The sequence below is a fragment of the Rhinopithecus bieti genome, unplaced genomic scaffold (assembly GCF_001698545.2).
Source record: "Rhinopithecus bieti isolate Rb0 unplaced genomic scaffold, ASM169854v2 scaffold_76666, whole genome shotgun sequence".
NCBI classification, from domain to species: Eukaryota; Metazoa; Chordata; class Mammalia; order Primates; family Cercopithecidae; genus Rhinopithecus; species Rhinopithecus bieti.
In genome coordinates, this window is record NW_016829831.1 from 2,107,984 (window position 1) to 2,128,226 (window position 20,243).

The following is a 20,243-nucleotide window of genomic DNA, read 5'->3' on the forward strand; positions in this document are numbered from 1 at the left end:
CTTTTTTTTCTTTTCTTTTCTTTTTTTTTTTTTTGAAACATCTGTCACCCAGGCTGGAGTGTGGTGACGTGGCATGATCATGGCTCACTGCAGCCTTGACTGCCTAGGCTCAAGCGATCCTCCTGCTTCAGCCTCCTGGGTAGCTGAGATCGCAGGCATGCACCATCATACCTGGCGATTTTTTATTTTGTTTTTTTTGTAGAGACAGGCTCTTGGTGTGTTGTCCACACTGGTCTTGAACTCCTGGCCTCAAAGGATCCTCCTGCCTTAGTCTCCCAAGTAGCTGGCAACAGTTGGGAGCCACTGTACTTGGCTAATTTTTTTTATTTTTTATTTTTTATTTTTGTAAGAGACAGGTCTTACTATGTTGCCCAGGCTGGGCAACTCCTGGGCTTAAGTGATGCTCCTGCCTCGGCCTCCCAAAGTGCTGACATTACAGGTGTGAGCCACTGCACCCAGCCTGAATTATTTCTTACAAGTGCATGTAAATCTACAATTATCTTCATAAGAATTTCAATTAAAAATAATAAATCAAGCAGAATCCTATAATTCAGGAAAAGACATCATGGCAAGCCCCATGAAGTATCCTCACAGCCCTCCCCTGCCCATTTCTCGGGGGGTTCAATCTCAGGGTTTCTTCCTCTGACACCCACCCTCTCTCCTCACAGTTGGAGAGCACTCTCCTGGCATTTTCATCCGTGCACACAGTTGCTTCTCCTCTGGACACACAGGCATCAGTGTCTTTAACAGAACTGGAGCGGGGCTCCTCAGCAGAGGGAGGCCAGCGGCCAACAGAAGACCAGAGCGCTGCCCACCCGGAGGTGGTCAGTCCTCACAGTGTGCAGCTGTGTGTGCTCAGGGTGTGTTCTCACACACAGCTTTTAAGAGTGCGATCTCTATTGTGTTTAAAATCCAGAAGTGAGTCCTCCAGCAAACCTACGATGAGTGTGTGGGTCTTTCCCCAATGCTTTATGCGAAACAGCCACTTCTCTATGTGTGCAGCAATTGAGGACTGATTGGCAAAAACTCTCCTACTAATATTTGCCTAAGGGAGGAACTGGAATTTCATTTTGGTTGGGGGTGGGGATGGTTAAAAGAGCATGCCTTGCTAGGATCCTCTTAGCTAGAACATGCAAGCTCTCCCACGTCAGTTCTCAGAGTCACTGAGCTGTGCGCAGGCTGTTCAAGGGCATGTCATTTGTCTTTAAATCTTCTTTCTGGACCTTGTGTTGAGGAAAGACATGAAAACACCAATAAGAGCATCGTCGTAGAGAGATTTGGCCATGAACCAGGATTGTAGCAAAGTGGTGACTTCTCTCACTACGACCAACTACTCCAAAGAAGCATCGAATCGAATGAAAATAGATGTAGTATCAGGATGAGCTCCTATCTCCTCCCTGTTGCCCCCATATTGCCCTGTAAGCCCCGTAAGTTCAGAAATTCTGATTCCCAGGTCCCTGAACCTGCACATCCCGCTCCTCCCTCCACACCCCTGTGCTGGGGAGGGGAGAAGAGGGTGCCCACAGATGCAGCAGGGATGCTGTGACAGAGCCGGGAACCAGGGCGCTGGTGGTCCACTGAACTGGACACCTGGAGAGGTGGCTGAGCAGCAGGTCGGGGGCGTGCGTCTTCGCTGGGGTGGGATGGGGGTTGTGGTGAATCATGCTGAAAATGCAGAGGTAGTGTCCATCCTCACCAAGGAGAGATCAAGATTGGATTTTTAAAACAAATGAACAGCCTGAGGCTATTTTTTTAAATGAAAGTGACCATAAATGTGCAATGTGTGCCATATGAACAAGACCACCTCACAAAGTCCAGCACATTCCCCCTCCCTTCTTCCTCCCTAGTCAGGGCAGGATGGCCTCCCCAGATTCCAATCCCGTTTAGTTGGCAACCAGATTGAGGCTTGGACCTTGTTATAATTGCTGACCTAGAAATTCATGGAAAAATCCAGGCCAAAGTATAAAATACTGTATTATTGTCTAGGGGAACAGGGAAGTGGAGATTGTGTGTGTGTGTATGTGGGTATGCACGTGTGTGTGTACGTGTGTATATGTGCGTGCATTATATCACATCTGGAGAAACAGCTCTTTGTAATTAACCTTTATTCTCTACCTCTTAGGCAAAATCCCTGGGTTTTGTGTGACGGATAAATTTGTTGTCATTTTCCAAACACGAATCCCCATTTTATGTCATGTAAAGTCTGCAATCAGCCATTGGGAGTCTCCGGTTTCCCTTGGGGATATGTGGAAACTAAGCCTCACCCTCATCCCTCCCGAAGCACACACACACTTCTCTCTCACCATGTCAGCTTTTGCAACTCAGCTTATTAAAGGCCTTTAAAAAGCTTCTAAAACTGTGCCTTCAACTTTGTTCTTTGTTCTTCCCACGCCTTTGTTCTTTTGCCAGCCATGAGCTCAGGGGGCTGCCTGGCGGGCCTGAGCCTGGGGAATGCAGGGCTGCAGGTCCACAGCTGGCCGTGCCTGCAATGGAGCAGAAGAGGGAGAGGTTCGTCTTCCAGGCTGCACCGCGCTGGGGGCGAGCGGGTTCACAGGGAGCCAGCAGCGGTGGGCACCACAGCCTGGTGATGTCAGACACCAGTGGTTCTTTCAGAGGGGTCTCTCCAGCCCCAAGCAGGAGCCTGTTTTCCTCCCGTATGTGCAGCCAAGGCCCTTGTAGGGGCTGAGAGTGGGGGCTGTGTCTTCCTGGGGCCAGGGCCCCCCACAAGGCCTTCAGTGAGCCCCAGAGGGCCTCCCTCTCAGGTACTAATACGGTGTCCAAGTTGCAACCAGCTTTTTGGCCTTGTCCACCCTATGGTTTTCAAGGCTGGTTAGAACTTGCTAATGTTATAAAATATGTATTACCTGGTTGTTGTCTGGCAGTTTAAAATACATGTGTAGAGAATAACAGCCTAGACTGCACCCTTCCTTGCTTGGAAAAGGTTTGAAAAGGAGGTACCGCTCTGAATACCTCTCACAGCAGGAACTGTATCATTTGTTCACAGCATCGCTCACTTGCCCATGTCCAACAGACAGACGCCTGTGCAATGCAACGTGTTATTTGCTGTCTGCCAGTGAAGCTTGACCCCCCAGTGGCTGAGTTTTGCCTCAAGAAGGTGAACGTGGATGTCTTACGCTTCCCACCCTTCCACAGGTCTCCCCCTCGGTCATCATTTTGAAATGAAGCTGTTCGTAAAATCGAATTGGTCAGGATACAGTTAAGTAATGTAACAGTAATGGCCCCAATGCAGCAAATGACTAAACCACAACACGCAGAGGAACAGATTTTAAAGCAAGATTGTTCTTGTTAATTTGCAGTGTCAACAAATTGATATCCTACTTTTTGCTTGTGTACTTTTTTTTTTTTTGTCACACGTGATTCTATCTTAAAAGACAGAATTGTAGAATAGGTAATATTCTACTTGGAAGTCAGAGCTAGATCTCCAGCTCTGTGAATTCTGTTTGTCCTTCATCTGCAAATTGGGGATAATTCTTATCTACCTTCCTAATAGGTGTTCATGAGAACTAAGGTAAAACAAGTAAAACATTTAGGATGAGTAAGTGCTGAGTGTATTTTAATAATTAATGTTATTAGTATAATCAAAATTATATTAGTTTTTCAAAATCGTAATGACATGTCTCAATGTGAATATACATATTTACTATTTTAACGTATATAAAAATATTCATCAAGTCAAAGATATCTTCTCTTAATCAAAACCAAAATAATTACTTCATGTGCTTTGAGGAAGAATTAACGATGAGAGCCTTTACTCTGAAATCTGACACGGAACAAGTATGGTACATGAATTAGGTTTTGTTACATTTTTATCCTCTTACCTTTGTAATTGCTTCAAGTTGTTTCACCACTGGTTAGAGTGATTTGCGAGGGCAAGTTATGATGCCAAAATGATGTCAATGAAAGTCTGGACTAATGACAAATGATGTCAAAACCTGAGAATGTGAATGCAAATTGTAGTTAGACTAAAAAAAGTTAATGTCAAAAAGCATATTAGATAGCTAGCACTACATTTGAAAGACTTTATGGGAAAAATTAAAGAAACAAGATGAGTAATGTGCCATATAATAGTGTCTCAGTCCTCTCTATGCCTGACTTTTTTAGACAAATTGATGCATACAAATTAAAGTAAAATGCGGTTCTCAGTCTGTTGTCTTCACTGTACTGAGTGAAGTGGACAATTTGCCGGTGCCCAGAAGAAACCAGGCCCTCCTCTATTGTCCGTGCGTGAAGCCCAGAAGGAAACTTCAGACCATTGTGTAAGACCTGGGGGACCTCTGAGTCCCTGTGTTCCAGTGAGAGCTGGAAAAGGTCTTGGTGGGGGGCGATCACCAAATCCCAGTCCCTCCCTTTACAGCATGCAAAATTGAGGCCCTGGCGTTTCATGTGACTTGCTTAAAGCAATATAGCCAGCTAGCTGCAGAGCTGAACAAGGAGGCCTGTTCCATTGTGCTGCAGGAATTCTCAGCCCTCCTCCCTCCCTGGTCTTCCCCATCTGGGCTCTCCTCCCTCCATCCCCAGCTGACCCCGCCCTTCCCTCCAGTGGTTATTAAATCCTAACATCCTAGGCAGGGGTTGGCTTGGGCCCTGAGGAGCAGTCACTAAGGGGGGCAGCTACCGAGGAATGCAAATGACCCAAGGACTCGCCTGGGAGTCACTCCTGTGTCACAGTCTGCCTTGTGCTCTGTTGTTTTCCTCTGACTCGGTGATTTGGCACTGGTAGAACATCACAGGCCTCAGCAGGTGAAGATGCCTTTTGGACTGGAAGCCCTTCCTTCACAAAGAGGCCAGCCCTAGATGATGTGTGTGGTTTCCTTGGCGCTGTATTTTAGCAATGACTGTGCTTTTGATCACAGCCTGATAAATGTCCCAAAGGCCTGACTCAGAGCCCCACTCTGGAAATGATGCAGGAGGCAGTGAGCCCAAAGACACAAAGCTGTCCCGGTGGGCACTCAGGGCTTCTGTCTGAAACGGCCACCTCCAGGCCTGCTCTGGCCTCACACTCCCTGCACCTCCTCTTGGGTGGTGACCACATACGGAGAACTGCACCCTGGTGGAGCGCTGGTCTACCACAGCCTCCCTTTCTAGCCTAGCACAGCCATGCCTGCCAGATGAAAGCCCAGCAATGCCTGCAGTGTTCCCTCCTCTGAATCTGCCAGATCCTCAGGGTGCTGGTGACTTGAACTTGGACCCTCATGAATCCCCACCTTGCTGGTCTCAGCAACTCTCTGCTCACCTGCCTTGTAGCCCAACTATGTTATTGCCTCCGAATCCCCCTGTCACTTGAATATTTTTGTGGTTCTTTGTTTGCAGAGGCCTCAGAAACTAGGTGATTTTAGAAAATAAATATCTCATTAAACCTACATGTTGACCCGTCTTGTGAGCCAGTCTCTTAAATTAGGGCATTCCAGAGGTGGAAAGAGATAGCCTTGCCATTCGTTTGAACAGACAAATGTCTTGGTCCGGTCAGGTAGAGATGAGGACTTTTTCATAGATGACCCCATCTCTCCACAAGGTTGAAATATTTTCTCTTTCTCACCGTTAGGTTAATGCATAAAGTCTCCCAATTAAATGCTAAAAAGTAACATACCTCTCCCAGTGAGGATTCCTGCTATACACGGGCTCCTGCATGGCAGGCAGGTCCCTTCAGGCTTCCCTATAAAGATGAGGAGGGTGATGCCTCCCTTTCGATTGCTGTTAAGCCCATATTCTGCATTGAATGGAGGCAGAAACTTGGGAGTATCATTTAGGAACTCAAAATAATTGAGAACATTCTCAGTCATAATGAGCATCACTCATTAGTCCAAAGCTCCCAGAGTCGGAGTGGAGGGAGAGGGTTGAGTGATGAAAAGTTGAGAGTTTTCCTCGTCATTCCTTTAAGTTTGAAACCAGATATTCTAGCTTTGAAATACCTGTTTCTGAGTATCTATAGGAATGCCCTATGAGGATCAGTGTCACTGTTCAAAATTGTTTAATATGGTGATGTGATGAACACCAACCAGCTCAGGCTAAATGATCACATATGCAGGTCTCCTGAGCTCATCAAGCTGCCAGTTGACAGAGATGTGCATTGTTGGACTAGCAAGAGAACTGGATGGTCCCCTGATGTATGTTTTCCTAGCACCCAACACTTCAGCTGTCATAACCCTCACTCAACATCTTTGTGATTATTTGTGTAACGTTTTTCCTCCCCCATAGGCTATAATCTGTGTGAAAACAGACCTTGTCTCCCTGGAGCACAGCTATATCCACCAAGGCCTGGCACAATGCCTGGCATTCAGTAGGCACTGATGAATGAATGAGAAATGGATTGATGATGGATGGATGGATGGATGGAGCTCAGTGTGTTCATTTTGTGGTCTTACATTCATTTTCCAAAGAAAACGTATTAGGAGTAGCATGCCGACACAATGTGGAATTGGGGAGAAAATGCCTTTCCTCCAATTTAGTTGAAGAAAGTCTCACAAGTAACTTTTAGACATTTCTAAAGAGTGATGACCATATTTTCCTGATTAACTTTCTTTTCTATGAGCGCTTTATTTAGTGAAATTTCACTTCTGATACTTTCTTCTGTCTTCTTTCATTCTAGTCTGTATTCTAAGTTTGATTTATTATTTGTTGTTTTTGTTGCTATAATGTCCCAGTATCTGTGGCAATGGGCTGTTGATACATTTTACCTGAAGAAACTGCATAATTGTCACACCTACCCAAGATATTGAGATATGATGCATTCTTTTGGGCTGTCATAACAAAATCCCACCGACTGGGTGGTTTAAGCAACAGAAATTTATTTTCTCGCAGTTCTGGAGGCTGGAAGTCCAAGATCAAGGTATCCCAAAGTTAGGTTTCTGGTGAGGGCTCTCTTCCTGGCTTGCAGTCAGCCGCCTTCTTGCTGTGTCTTCACATGTTGTTTTTTGTTGTTGTTGTTGTTTACATGGAGAGAGAGAGAAAGAGCAAGTTCTCTGGTGTCTTCTTATAAGGACACTAGGCCTGGATTGGATTAAGGCCCTATTATTAGGACCTCATTTAACCTTAATTATCTCCTTAATAATCTTATTTACAAATACAGTCCCATTGAGGGCTAAGGCTTCAACACAGGAATTTGGGGAGAAGGCAACTCAGTCCATAATACATGACAAATGGAATTCCTAAGACACTCCAAATTCTTTGCCTTTGGCTCCTCTAGCGTTGCCCATCACCCTATGTGCACATGCAGGGCTTATCCATGTACCCTTTCAGGCTGAACAGATGCTGTGTCCTGCAGCCACTGGGAAGTCCAAGGTAAAATTTCTATTTTGGTAACAACTGTTATTAAAAGATGAAGAGTGCCTTTCTAGTGGGTTTGTGTCCAGACCCTGAATCTGTGTGCCCTGCTTTGAAATAGAACATTATGTGGAAACATTTATCAGATGGGTATCAAGCATTCTGCCCAGTTTTCTATGACTTGGTTTGGAGAATGGACTGACCTAAACCTTCAGAAGAGAGCCCCAGGGGCTTTCAAGAGGCTGGGGAGGACGTATAACCATCCTATGTGGAAAGAAGGCCATTTTCCTCTACCTCCCCTCTGACTTCCACCTCCTCCCAGGTTCTCCTCACCTGGACGACCATTGCCTAGCTTCCAGAAGCACAGCAAGAGGCTGCTGTAGAGGCTGCTGGCTTCCTCTTCTCTCTTTTTATGTTCAGGTAGAGCTGAAATCATCAGGCAGGAGGATGTGTGTTGACTTGGAGTAGACAGTCCCACCAAAGTCACGTCTGACCTTGGCTCGGCCACAACTCTGGTACTGAGTGGCGGGGAAGTGGGAGGAGACATCACCACCTCTGGCATCTTGAGAATGGACATTCCGCGGTGCAAGTGAACTAGGCTCACAGTTTCTCAAATGCCGATGATTAAAGAAAAAATGTGCTGTACTGCATAGATAGGACTGAGTCTGTTCTCCATTATGTATAAACTTCTCCATTATCATATATGAATCCAAGAGGCATGGTGAAATGCAATTTACATCTGTATTATTAATTACCAGTGTCTTTGTTCTGTAAAGGTGTTCTTCTACATCCATCAACTCAGAGGATATTACGATTTCCGTATCGATCATTTACAATGCACCAAAATCAAAAAGTAATAAGATTTCATGTTCATGATGGTTTTTCTTTTCCCACAGGAGTGAATTCTACCCATGACGATATCATATTCTTGCTTCTGAAAGGAGTAAACCTTTAAAAAGAAATGAGTGGTTGTCCCAGTTACAGAAATGGATTTTTTAAATCCCCAAGCTTGCGATCATTACCATTGGTGAATAGAAACATGGCAGAGGGGTTTTCAATAAAAGTTATACCCCTAAACAGATAGCCTTGCTGCAAAAGAAACTTCATGCTTCTGCTCAGAGACAAGTGTCTTGCTAAAATTACTTCTCTGTTTTCTGTTCCTTCACAGTGGAGATGCCATCGCCTTTGAAAAATCTACTAATTATAACAGCATTATCCAACAGGAAGCAACAGTGAGTGTTGAATCAAATAGATTTACTACAATAGACCCAGACCCAGCAATACCAGTGATTGCTTAATTTGATCCAGCTATTTTTCTGTGTGTAATGTTCTTACTCTGGGTAGCCCCTAACCGTTCACCCATCTGACCATGAATGTTCAGTGCCCACCACTTTCCATACACTGTGCCAAGACAGACATAGTCTCTGTCCTTAAGGAACCTACTGTTTGGCTGCACATTCCCTGCTTAACTGTGTTTCTTCAGCTAAAATTAAAAAGGATATATAGGCTGTTGGCAATAAATGTGTCTGAAGTGTCTCCCTATTACAGTTACAGCTCTTTGAATTAGGACACCAGAACTGTGAATAACTAATGTATGACATCATGAGTTGATTTTATTTTAGTGGGCCAAAACGATATGATAGTACTTGGATACTGTCTTACTGCGGGCTGCAAATTACCATTGACAGAATGGCTTCCACAACAAACATTTATTTCTCACAGTTCCAGAAGTTGGAAGTCCCAGGTGCCAGCGTGGCCAGGTTACGGGAGGGCCCTCTTTCAGGTTGCAGACGACTTCTCATTGTGTCTCACGTGGCGGAAAGAGAGGGAACAAGCACTAATCTCATTCATGAGAGCTCCACTTTTGTGACCTAATTACGCCCAAAGGCCTCACCTCCAAATACCATCACTGGGATTAGGGTTTTTTTGTTGTCGTTGTTGTTGTTTTGAGATGAAATCTCATTCTGTTGCCTCGGCTGGTTCAAGCGATTATCCTGCCTCAGCCTCCCAAGTAGTTGGGATTACAGGTACCTGCCACCACACTGGCTAATTTTTGTATTTTTCATAGAGACAGGGTTTCACAAGTTGGCCAGGCTGGTCTCGAACTCCTGGTCTCAAGCGATCTGCCCCCCTCGACCTCCCAAAGTGCTGGGATTACAGGAGTGAGCCACCATGCCCAGCCGGGATTAGGGTTTTAACGTATGACCTGGGCGGGATACCAACATTCTGTCCATAACAGATACTGTCTTGTTGACAAGTGTCATTGAACAGATAACCTTTTATAAATGTGTTTTGTGACCAGCTTTCATGAGGGGTGAATAGGTTGTGTAAGAACAGCTAAAAACAAACAAAGCCCCTCTACTTAAGTAGAACACAGTTTTGTAGTTGGGAAACTAAGCTAGACGTGGAACAATGGGTACCATGTCGAGTGGGCAGTTCAGGCCATGGGTCGTTTGGGAACTCCAAATTGGGGGTGGGGGAGAGGGGCTATGGGAGGCAAGAGTGATTAGGGAGCACTGCACTAAAGAGTGCAGTTCCTACTGCTCCTGTGACAAATTAGCACAAACTCAGTGACTTAACACAAATGTATTACCATACAGCCCTGGAAGTCATCATGCCAACACCATTCTTACCAGACTAAGATCAATGTGTTGGCAGAGCTGTGTTCCTTCTGGGCATTCTAGAGAAGAATCCATTCCTTCCCTTTTCCAGCTTCTAGAGGTCTCTCCCGTTCCTTGGAGTTCGAGACCAGCCCGGGCAACATGGCAAGCCCCGTCTTCAAAGCCAGCAAAGGCAGGCTGAATCCTCACGCTGCAGTCTCTCTGGCTCCCTGCAGCTGGGAAAGGTGGCTCTCTCTAAAGTACCTTTATGATGACATGAGGCCACTTGGATAAGGCAGGAAAACCTCCCGTCTCGAGGTCCTTAACCTTAATCACATCTGTAAGGTCCCTTTTGCCATGCAAGGGAACATAGTCATAGGTTCCAGGGATTAGGACATGGACATTTTTGGGGTGGAGAGGCCTGATTCTGCCTGTCACACCGCCCTTGAGCTGGTCCTGGAAGGGGTCGCTGGCTCCTCTCTTAGGAGGGTGTTCATTTTGAGGGTGTAGCCTGCATTGGAGCCAGGAGGTGATGACAAACGTGTGTGGAACCCAGCGTGCATATGCTGGGGAGCAGTGCACTGGGCGAGGTAGGTGGAGAGGACCAGAGGGCACAGAGCTTGTCGATGCTAGGCAGAGAACTTGGATTTGACCCGGGAGACCGTGGGGCACCATCGAGGCATCTTCAGAAGGAGAGTAACAGGATACATTTGCTTTGGGGGCAGTAATTCTGGGAACAATGTCTTCAAGGATGCAGGAAGGATCAAAGGCATTCAGGAGAATTGATGGAGTAACCCTGGGGAGGTAGATGGTGCCTGGTGGAGCAGGTGATGGTGGGAAGGCATCACACATCAGACTCTCAGGGGCTGACACCTAGTGTATGCTCACTAAAGAATGAGTACATGAATGGTAGTATGTATCTCTAATGACATTTCTTGGGTCTATTGAAAATCTCAAACTGCATTTAATGTACCTAAATAATCTACGTAGAATTTCTCATTTTTTTCTTTTTTGGAGATGGAGTCTTGCTCTGTCGCCCAGGCTGGAGTACAGTGGCCGGATCTCAGCTCACTGCAAGCTCCGCCTCCCAGGTTTACGCCATTCTTCTGCCTCAGCCTCCCGTGTAGCTGGGACTACAGGCCCCCGCCACCTCGCCCGGCTAGTTTTTTGTATTTTTTAGTAGAGACGGGGTTTCACCGTGTTAGCCAGGATGGTCTCGATCTCCTGACCTCGTGATCCGCCCATCTCAGCCTCCCAAAGTGCTGGGATTACAGGATTGAGCCACTGCGCCCGGTCTCATTTTTTTCTTTGTCATTTTTCAGATACAGCTTTTTTTGGATACATATTTGTCATTATGCAGTATTTATTTATTTATTTTACTTTTTAGAGACAAGGTCTTGCTCTTTTGCCCAGGTTGGAGTGCAGTGGCACGATCCCAGCTCACTGGAGCCTCCAACTTCGAGGCTCAAGCCATCCTCTCACCTCAGCCTCCTGAGTAGCTAGGACTACAGGTGTATGTCAGTCACCATGCCCAGAAATGGGTTTTTGGTTCTTGTTTTTGTTTTTTTGTTTTGTTTTAATTTTTTTGTAGGCTCTTACTATGTTGCCCATGCAGGTCATGAACTCCTGGCCCCAGGCAATCCTCCTGCCTCAGCCTCCAAAAGTTCTGGGATTGCAAGCATGAGCCACCACACTCAGCACGGTATTTATTTAAAAGTTGGTGGATTTTTAAAGACTAATATACAATAGATGTATATATTTTCTGGATACACGTGATATTTGGATACATTTGTATACTGTGTAAAGATCAAATCAGTATAATTGGGATACCTATTGCCTTAAACAGGTATCTTTTCTTTATTTGGGGCAGCCAAATGATTCTCGTCTGGGTATCTGAAAATATCAAATAGATTTTTGTGAATTATAGTAACCCTACTGATTGATCAAAGCCTAGGTCTCATCTCTTCTGACTGACTGTCTGTACCCATGGATCAACTTCTCTGCATCCCCTTCTTTGCTTTGTTAAGCTGTTTCCACACTGGAATTCCTCAGCATGCTTCCTGAATGCCTTCTGCTGCAGAGAATCTTCTGCAGGGATCCACACGTTAGTGGCTCTGTACTCTACTTTTACTTTAGATTTCTGGTTGTTTATGTTGTAAAGAAATATTTCAATTTATGATTTTAAAAATATTGTTTGTGAAAGACCAATTCTTTTCACAGTTTCTAATGAAAGGATTATGCCTGTAAGTAATGTCTATGGAGGAAGAGACCTCAGGGAATTGACTTCAGGAAATCGTGAATTTGCTCTTTATTATGTTGTGTAATAAAATATTTTTATATTCTCCCTGTAATCGTTTCTTGAATATCTTAATGGTACATTGTCAGATGTTTTCTTCTGAACAGGTGAAACGGTGTTATATGTGCCATGGTGAAATGTAGAGATTTCTGTAGCATTCGGCAAAGAACTGGCTGCCTAAGGCTGCGGTTCTCAGCATGGGCATGCAGAAGGCTCAGTAGGGAGGCTGGTTATACATTTGGAGTTCTCGTCTCATCAGACTCACCAGAGGCCTGGGAACATGGATCTCAAGTGCCCCAAGGGATTCTGATGTGTTTGAGAATGCTGCTTTGGGAATACCAGCAGTAACACTCAGAGAACACTGACATAACCAGGAGGTCAGAGTGTGAGTGCACTGGAAAATACGGATATAGTTGGGGTCTTGCAGTATGAGAGGTTAGCCCAGAGTTGAAATTGAGGATTTCTCAGTTCTCTAACAGAAGCACCTATGATCAGGCCAATGAGCTTCACGGAATAGCTCCATCCTTCCGTATGATCAACTTGAGCATCACCCATACCCATATACGAGAAGACCTATCTTCTTTTTTTCTCCTGTTTCAATTTTTTTTTTTATTATACTTTAAGTTCTAGGGCACATGTGCACAATGTGCAGGTTTGTTACATGTGTATATGTGTGCCATGTTGGTTTGCTGCACCCATCAACTCGTCATTTACATTAGGTATTTCTCCTAATGCTATCACTCCCCCAGCCCCCCACCCTGACAGGCCCCGGTGTGTGATGTTCCCTGCCCCATGTCCAGGTGTTCTCATTGTTCAGTTCCCACCTATGAGTGAGAACATGCAGTGTTTGGTTTTCTGTCCTTGCGATAGTTTGCTCAGAATGATGGCTTCCAGCTTCATCCATATCGCTACAAAGGACACGAACTCATCCTTTTTCATGGCTGCATAGTGTTCCATAGTGTATATGTGCCACATTTTCTTAATCCAGTCTACCATTGATGGTCATATAGGTTGGTTCCAAGTCTTTGCTATTGTGAATAGTGCCTCAATAAACATACGTGTGCATGTGTCTTTATAGCAGCATAATTTATAATCCTTTGGGTTTATACCCAGTAATGGGATGGCTGGGTCAGATGGTATTTCTAGTTCTGGATCCTTGAGGAATCTCCACACTGTCTTCCACAATGGTTGAACTAGTTTACACTCCCAACAACAGTGTAAAAGTGTTCCTATTTCTCCACATCCTCTCCAGCACCTGTTGTTTCCTGACTTTAATGATCACTATTCTAACTGCTGTGAGATGGTATCTCATTGTGGTTTTGATTTGCATTTCTCTGACGGCTAGTGATGATGAGCATTTTTTCATGTGTCTGTTGGCTGCATAAATGTCAAGAAGACCCATCTTCTGATGACTCCGAATAAAGCCAACATTCTAAAATGTGGTATGAATGAGGCTTAGACAGCACCCAATGGAGAGACCCCTTTGAGCTGTCCCCTCTGTGTTCCTGCTTTATGTATTTATTTAGACATCTATACCCCTACGTCATTCCAACAGTATTAATGGGAGAAGTTTTAACGTGGCATCTCCATAATATTGTGTGCATAGTATTCATTTTCTCCAGGGAGAGAGTCAGTTGCTTTCATCAGATTCTCAAAGAAGTTCAGAATCACAACAGTTATGAAGGACAGACTTCAGGGCACCGAGAGGACAGCTGAGCATGCTGTCTAAACTTGCGTGATCCTCAGTGAAGTACTGGTATATACTGAGACATTGGAGAGGAGGAAGACACAGTGGTGCCTGTTTTCCGGTGTGTGCAGCACTGCGTGTGATGGTGGCTGAGCTCACTCCTCCTCTAAAGGGTGGGCACAGGTGATCAGAGAAGCTGCCCTGCCCTCAGATGTCTGATAGACAGAAACGTACCAAAACCCACAAAAGCAAATCTATAAGTGAGTAGCTTAGTGAGGCTTAGGGTTCATAAGGACTGGGCAGGCTAAGGATGGAATGCTGACCTTGGAACTGTAGGGTCAGAGAGCAGGTCATGAGGTTGGAGAGAAAATGAAAAGTCACAGTCTGGCGTAGCAGGGTTGGCAGCTCAGTTTTTGACTTGGAGGAATTCTTTCATCCTACTTTATTGTAAGGGAAATTATTCAAAAGCAGTCTGTGAAGGCCGGGCGCGGTGGCTCAAGCCTGTAATCCCAGCACTTTGGGAGGCCGAGACGGGCGGATCACGAGGTCAGGAGATCGAGACCATCCTGGCTAATACGGTGAAACCCCGTCTCTACTAAAAAATACAAAAAACTAGCCGGGCGACGAGGCGGGCGCCTGNACCCTTTATTCAGACCAGGAGGAGCCCTCATGCCTCCCCGTTCCCAGAGGGGACAGCAACATGAGTGACACAGGGAGGCAGGGAGGAATGTCACACTTGCTTTCTGCCATGCCACCTTTCTTCCTCCTTCCCATCCTATAATTGGCTCCTTTTTTTTTTTTTTTCCTGAGATGAAGTTTTGCTCTTTGTCGCCCAGGCTGGAGTGCAGTGGCACGATCTTGGCTCAAGCAATTCTCCCGCTTCAGCCTCCCGAATAGCTGGGATTACAGGCACCTGCCACCACGCCCAGCTAATTTTTGTATTTTTAGTAGAGACGGGGTTTAGTTGAGACAGTAGTTTCAAGGCTGGTCTTGAACCACTGACTTCAAGTGATCCACCCGCCTCTGCCTCCCAAAGTGCTGGGATTATAGGGCATGAGCCACCATGCCAGGACCTGTAATTGGTTCTTCTAAAGGAAAGTCCATGCTCCTCATTTTCCTTGTTGGCAACGGCCCTGAGATTTCTCATACAACCAACTGTTGTTATGATATAGGCAGGATGACCCAAACAGGGTATGATTTTATTTCAAACAGAAACAATTACATGGACAAGGGTTGTAGAAGTGTATTTGTGATATTAAATAATTCATAGATAATAGTCTTATTGTACATTGCTACAGAGGATTTATAAATAGATGATCCCAAGAGAGATACATTTGGTAATATATTAAATCCTGTCCCTTCCCTGATGGCCATCGTTCATAGAATTACAGACAAAAATTAGCAGCATTTGGAATAAAATAGGAGAGGAAAGCTGCAGGAATCAGTAATGTGTGCAGAGGTGTGGCTAAAAGGTTACATACCATATTAACTTAGAGTAGTGTGATCATAAGATGATTTATATGCCAAGAAAGTATTTTATTTTAAAGACATAATCCATTGCACAAATGATTTTTAGTGTGAAGATCATTCACCGATGAAGAGAGACCCAGTTGGATCCCCTTTGTCTGAATTCAGGAGATGTCCATTTTTGGAGCAAGAGCTGGCAAAGAAATACTCTTGTAATGTGGTAGGTTTGCACTCATGGGGCAATTAACCTTTCATGCTGTGTGATGCTTAGGGCAGTAAATAGCTTCCTTTTGTGCCCGTGGTCATAGTTGTGTCACATGGAATAATGTTTGCCTTTGCCGCACACATGAGGACCAGCAACCTTCCCTGGCTTGATGGTGCTCATAAAGTTTAGGGTTCCTATCACATCCTACGGCAAGGCTCCCCCGGGACTGCTGCTTCCCCAAGACAAAGAAAGGAACAGATACATGGATTTTCTAGAAATTAGGGCTGGGGAATTATGGAGGGGGAAAATTGAAGTTTAGAAAAAAACATGTCAACATTTGTTGGCCTTTGTAGTGGTAGAATAAATCTGCAAGTATGAGTTATGACATTGAAATGAAAGCTACATGAACTACCAGCCTATAAGGTCTGCGTTCATTTATAGAAACAAACAAAAAATATGCTGTGGCCCAAGTGAAGAGCCCAGCTATTGTCATTTGAGAACTGCGACAAGAGCGGCCTCTGAGAGCTTCAGAAAAGTCTGTGAGGATCAGTTCATTTCTGAAATGGCTCACAAGCTGAAATAATTTTCCATATTCTTCCTAGATGGCCTTCCTTGCTGATGAATACTGCAACTATTGTCGAGACATTTTACGAAACGTGAGGAACCAAGAACTTGAGAGGGTAGGGTTTTATCTATAAAATACAAGCATTTATGACTCATTATTCATCATTTTTATTTGAAGAGACCCCATCAACAGATGTCCAGTGATAGCCCACTGCACTGAAGTGCTTACATGCTATGCACCTTTGTCGTAGTTGTTGAGTTCTTGACGGTGACATTGATATTCAGTGTAATCAGTTGGAAATTCTCCAAGGTGCTAATACAGATAACTTTAGGTTCTAATCCAAATTCAGCTATTTTTTAGATCCTAATTCCGCTCATTTTGAATAAAGTATTGGTAATAAAATTCACCCTGGAATTTTCAATGGTGCTGAAGAGCCATTTTATTGATATGCGCTAACTGAAGATGGAGCAGGACTTTGCAGCTGAGTGATCTGGCATGGGTATTGTCACGATTGGATTTTATCCTAGAATTGGCTGTGGAAAACATGAATAGATCTTTTAGCTATTCTGAGTTTCATCTTCTGCAGTGTGAGATGAAAATCCAAGGAAACAAGTGCACATTCAAATGAGAATTTTTTCCTGATGCTTTAGTATATTCTAAGCACTTCAACTTTGGGTGATAACGTTCATTCAGCACGATTGCATTTACTACCTACTCGGCGTAAAGCATTCTAGAGAGGGAAAGACCAAGATGCCCTCAGGATGGCCCCTGTCCTGTTGATGCAATGTTACAAATATCCATCCACACTGGATATCTGACATATTCCTTTCCTCCTTCACTTACTCATCAAATACGTATTTAATTCCCACCCCGTGACCAACACCATTACCAGGACTAGGAAAGTATTCTCCATAAGGCTTGAGAAGTTAGTAGTCTGGTAATGAAAGGAGCAATGTTACCCAATAAATATGATGCAATGTGGAAAGTTCTAGAATAGCTGCATGATTAGACTATTCTGGGTGCCCAGAGAAGGCCAGGGAGTGCTTCCACAGCAGGCCACGTTGCTGCTGACTCTAGTAGGAAAGGCAGAGGTGCAATAGACAGAAAATGGGGTAGGAGAGGGAATCCAGGTAGAACCCACAGTGCAGGTAAAGACAGCATGATGTTCACAGGCATGATGTGACAAAAAGGTCACTATGACTATATTTTATTATTTCTTTTCTTTTCTTTTTTTTTGAGACGCAATCTTGCTCTGTTGCCCAGGCTGGAGTTCAGTGGTGCCATCTTGGCTCACTGTACCTCTACCTCCTGAGTTCAAGCGATTCTCCCGCCTCAGCCTCCTGAGTAGCTGGGACCTACAGGTGCCCACCATCACGCGATGTGGCTAATTTTTTGTATTTTTAGTAGAGACAGGGTTTTACTATGCTGACCAGGCTGGTCTCAAACTCCTGACCTCAGGTGATCTGCCCACGTAGACTCTGCCCACCTCGGCCTCCCAACAGTGCGGGATGACAGCCGTGAGCCACCGCGCCCAGCCTAGATTTACTATTTCTTTTTTTTTTTTTTTTTTTTTTTTTTTTGAGCGGCGTTCAGTCTCGTCTGGCGCAGGCTGGGAGGCAGTGGCCGGATCTCAGCTCACTGCAAGCTCCGCCTCGCCGGTTTCCCGCCATTCTCCAGCGTGCCTCATGCCTCACCCTTGAGTAGCTGGTACTACAGGCGCCCGCCCAGGTTCGCCCGGCTTATCGTTTTTTGTATTTTTAGTCAGATGACGGCGTCTCACCATGTTAAAGCCAGGATGGTCTCCGATCTCCTGACTCGTGATCCGCCCGTCTCGGCCTCCCAAGGAGTGCCTCGCGGCATTACAGGCTTGAGCCAGGCCCGCCACGCGCCGGCCGATTTTTTACTATTTCTAAAGAAGAGAAGCCAGAGGGGAGGTGGGAAAGTAGGCTGATGCCAGAAAGGTCCTCGGATGCCCCAGGAAGAACTCGGACTTATTGAGAAGACAGTGGGGGAGCAGTGACAATAGGGCTTGGCCGTCGTGCAACAGAGAGGCAGTGAGGAGGTTTTGTCACGGTTGAGGTGAGAAGCGACAAGGGTCGGTTCTGAGGCAGTGACAGTAATATCAGAGAGAAACTGGCAGGTTAGAGAAATATTTCATAGGACAGCACAACAGGTTTGGTGATTTGGACGCGGGTGGTGAGGGGTGAGCAGAGGCAGGTCTGTGGTGGTGGCTCCACCCAGACCCCCCTTCCCCAAAGCTCCATGCTCCAAGGTTCCCAGCCTGAGAGAACAGGGATTGCTACACCCTGTGTTGTATTTTTTGGAGTCTCTTTGGAGAAGTCTTCTCTAGAATTCATGCCCTGATAACAGTATTTTAAATCAGAGCCTGTGGCCAAGTAATTCAGGAGTTGACCCTAACTTCCTTGATGACCTACGCATGGGGCCAGTGCTTTGTCTAGTGTCACTGGCAAATCCTAGCACCAGGACCAGGGGAGATACAACAAGGTTGTGATGGCTTGCAGTATCTGAGCCTGTGGAAATCCCAGATAGGCAAGAGTCTCTATTGGCTGCAAAGCCGATCAGTCACCTGGTTCAAGAACGGAAACTGAAAAGTCAACATGGGAAAAAACATTTTTTCCAGAGGAGCCACCATTTTGATGCCCCGCGAAGTTGTCCACGTAAGTCTTTAGAGAAGGCTCCTGTGTAGAACCACACCAGTCCCCTTTTCCTTCCACAGTCGTTAGGCGACTTCTAACTTGATGGCAAGGAGGAGGTCTCGTAGATTAAGTACTATCACACCTCTCTCTGAGCGGAAAAATGATTGAGGCAGTCAGTCAGTCAGTCAATGAACGTTTGTTCTCTCTCGGCTGTGCCCTGTGGCCCAGTCCTCATCCTAGTATAATCAGCTGGGGCCCCCTTGTGGTCAGAAACAGCTTCCTTTCTAGAAACTGCCTCAAGAAAATATTAATAATGTTCTACATTATCTCATCCAACTGGCAGGTGCTTTCAGATGGGTTGTTGGAAAGAATTCTATCAAAATACAGCTTGGAAAAGCTGAGAGGCAAATCTTTACACGTACTGGAACAAAATTCATCCCATTGTCATCCGGGGTACGGAAGTATCTATGGGAGGGTTAGTCTTGTGAGGTGGAAAGAGTTTTGGCGATATGCTCTGTTACTCACCCCAGGTGGAGGACTTGCTTACTTCCTTCTGGAAGTCTCTGCAGCCAGACACAGTCATGCTGATGTCATTGCCTGATGTGTGCCAGCTCTTTAAACGTTACGACTTCCAGCTGTACAAGGTAGGAGGACACGTGAGTCTCTAGGGTATATCCACTGCAGAAATTGCCGGCAAATGCTGGGTTTGGACCCACAGCTCCACCTCTCTGCAGTCCCCATGGTCCTCTCAGGAGTGAATAGTGGGGTGTGTGGACCAGGAGCCCTTTGAGCTCTGCCTGACACTCAGTTTTCGTTTGTGAATTACCTCATGGAAACCAAAAGCCAATGCACATAGTGACCTCTAGTTCCATACCAGTGAAGCCCGAATTGAGTCGAAGTTCTTTCTCTGGGAATTTCTGGAAAATAAGACATTCTAAAATGAATAATTGGAATAATTTTGTAATATGCATAACTGCCAGGGTTTTTGTTTTGTTTTGTTTTGCTTTGCTTTGCTTTAGTTGAAGCTCTATCTCTAAAGTGATTGTATTTGGAGGGTTGTATTTGCAGGGTCAGGTCTATATCTTTTCTGGGTTAAAAACGTGTTCTCCTTCAGCGAGTCACAAGCCTTACCTTTTATTTGAGTATTTTTAAGGAAATCATCTAGTACTTCTAAGTTTTCAACACAAAGGTTGAAAACTGGAAGCTGGGTTCAGCCCTTAAATATGTTTGGTTTGACCCATCTAGTACTGGCCGGCATTGTGTGATTTTTAAAAAATATTTGTATCACTTAACAATCTTTGAAAAATACTTGAGGCCGGGAGCAGTGGCTCATGCCTGTAATTCCAGCACTTTGGGAGGCTGAGGCAGGTGGATCACGAGGTCAGGAGTTCGAGACCAGCCTGGCCAAGATGGTGAAACCCTGTCTCTACTAAAAATACAAAAAAATTAGCCAGGTGTGGTGGTGTGCACCTGTAATTACAGCTA

General features: G+C 45.2%; 1 protein-coding gene and 1 long non-coding RNA gene across 6 annotated transcripts in view; one reads left to right on the forward strand and one right to left on the reverse strand.

The window, feature by feature from the left end:
• Positions 1-20,243, forward strand: part of RFX8 (regulatory factor X8) — an 87,285-nt gene that overhangs the window by 45,610 nt on the left and 21,432 nt on the right. For all 5 annotated transcript variants that reach the window (XM_017864992.1, XM_017864991.1, XM_017864990.1 and 2 more), the window contains exons 5-8: positions 8,450-8,513; positions 15,441-15,551; positions 16,139-16,216; positions 19,289-19,402. In XM_017864992.1, the coding sequence (XP_017720481.1) occupies positions 8,450-8,513; positions 15,441-15,551; positions 16,139-16,216; positions 19,289-19,402 (367 nt within the window). The remainder of the gene's footprint in view (positions 1-8,449; positions 8,514-15,440; positions 15,552-16,138; positions 16,217-19,288; positions 19,403-20,243) is intronic.
• On the reverse strand, positions 1,690-19,347 carry LOC108524103 (uncharacterized). Its single transcript, XR_001883977.1, has 3 exons — positions 19,284-19,347; positions 3,840-3,953; positions 1,690-2,483 (listed from the first exon to the last, which is right to left on the reverse strand). It is a non-coding gene; the product is annotated as an uncharacterized LOC108524103 (long non-coding RNA).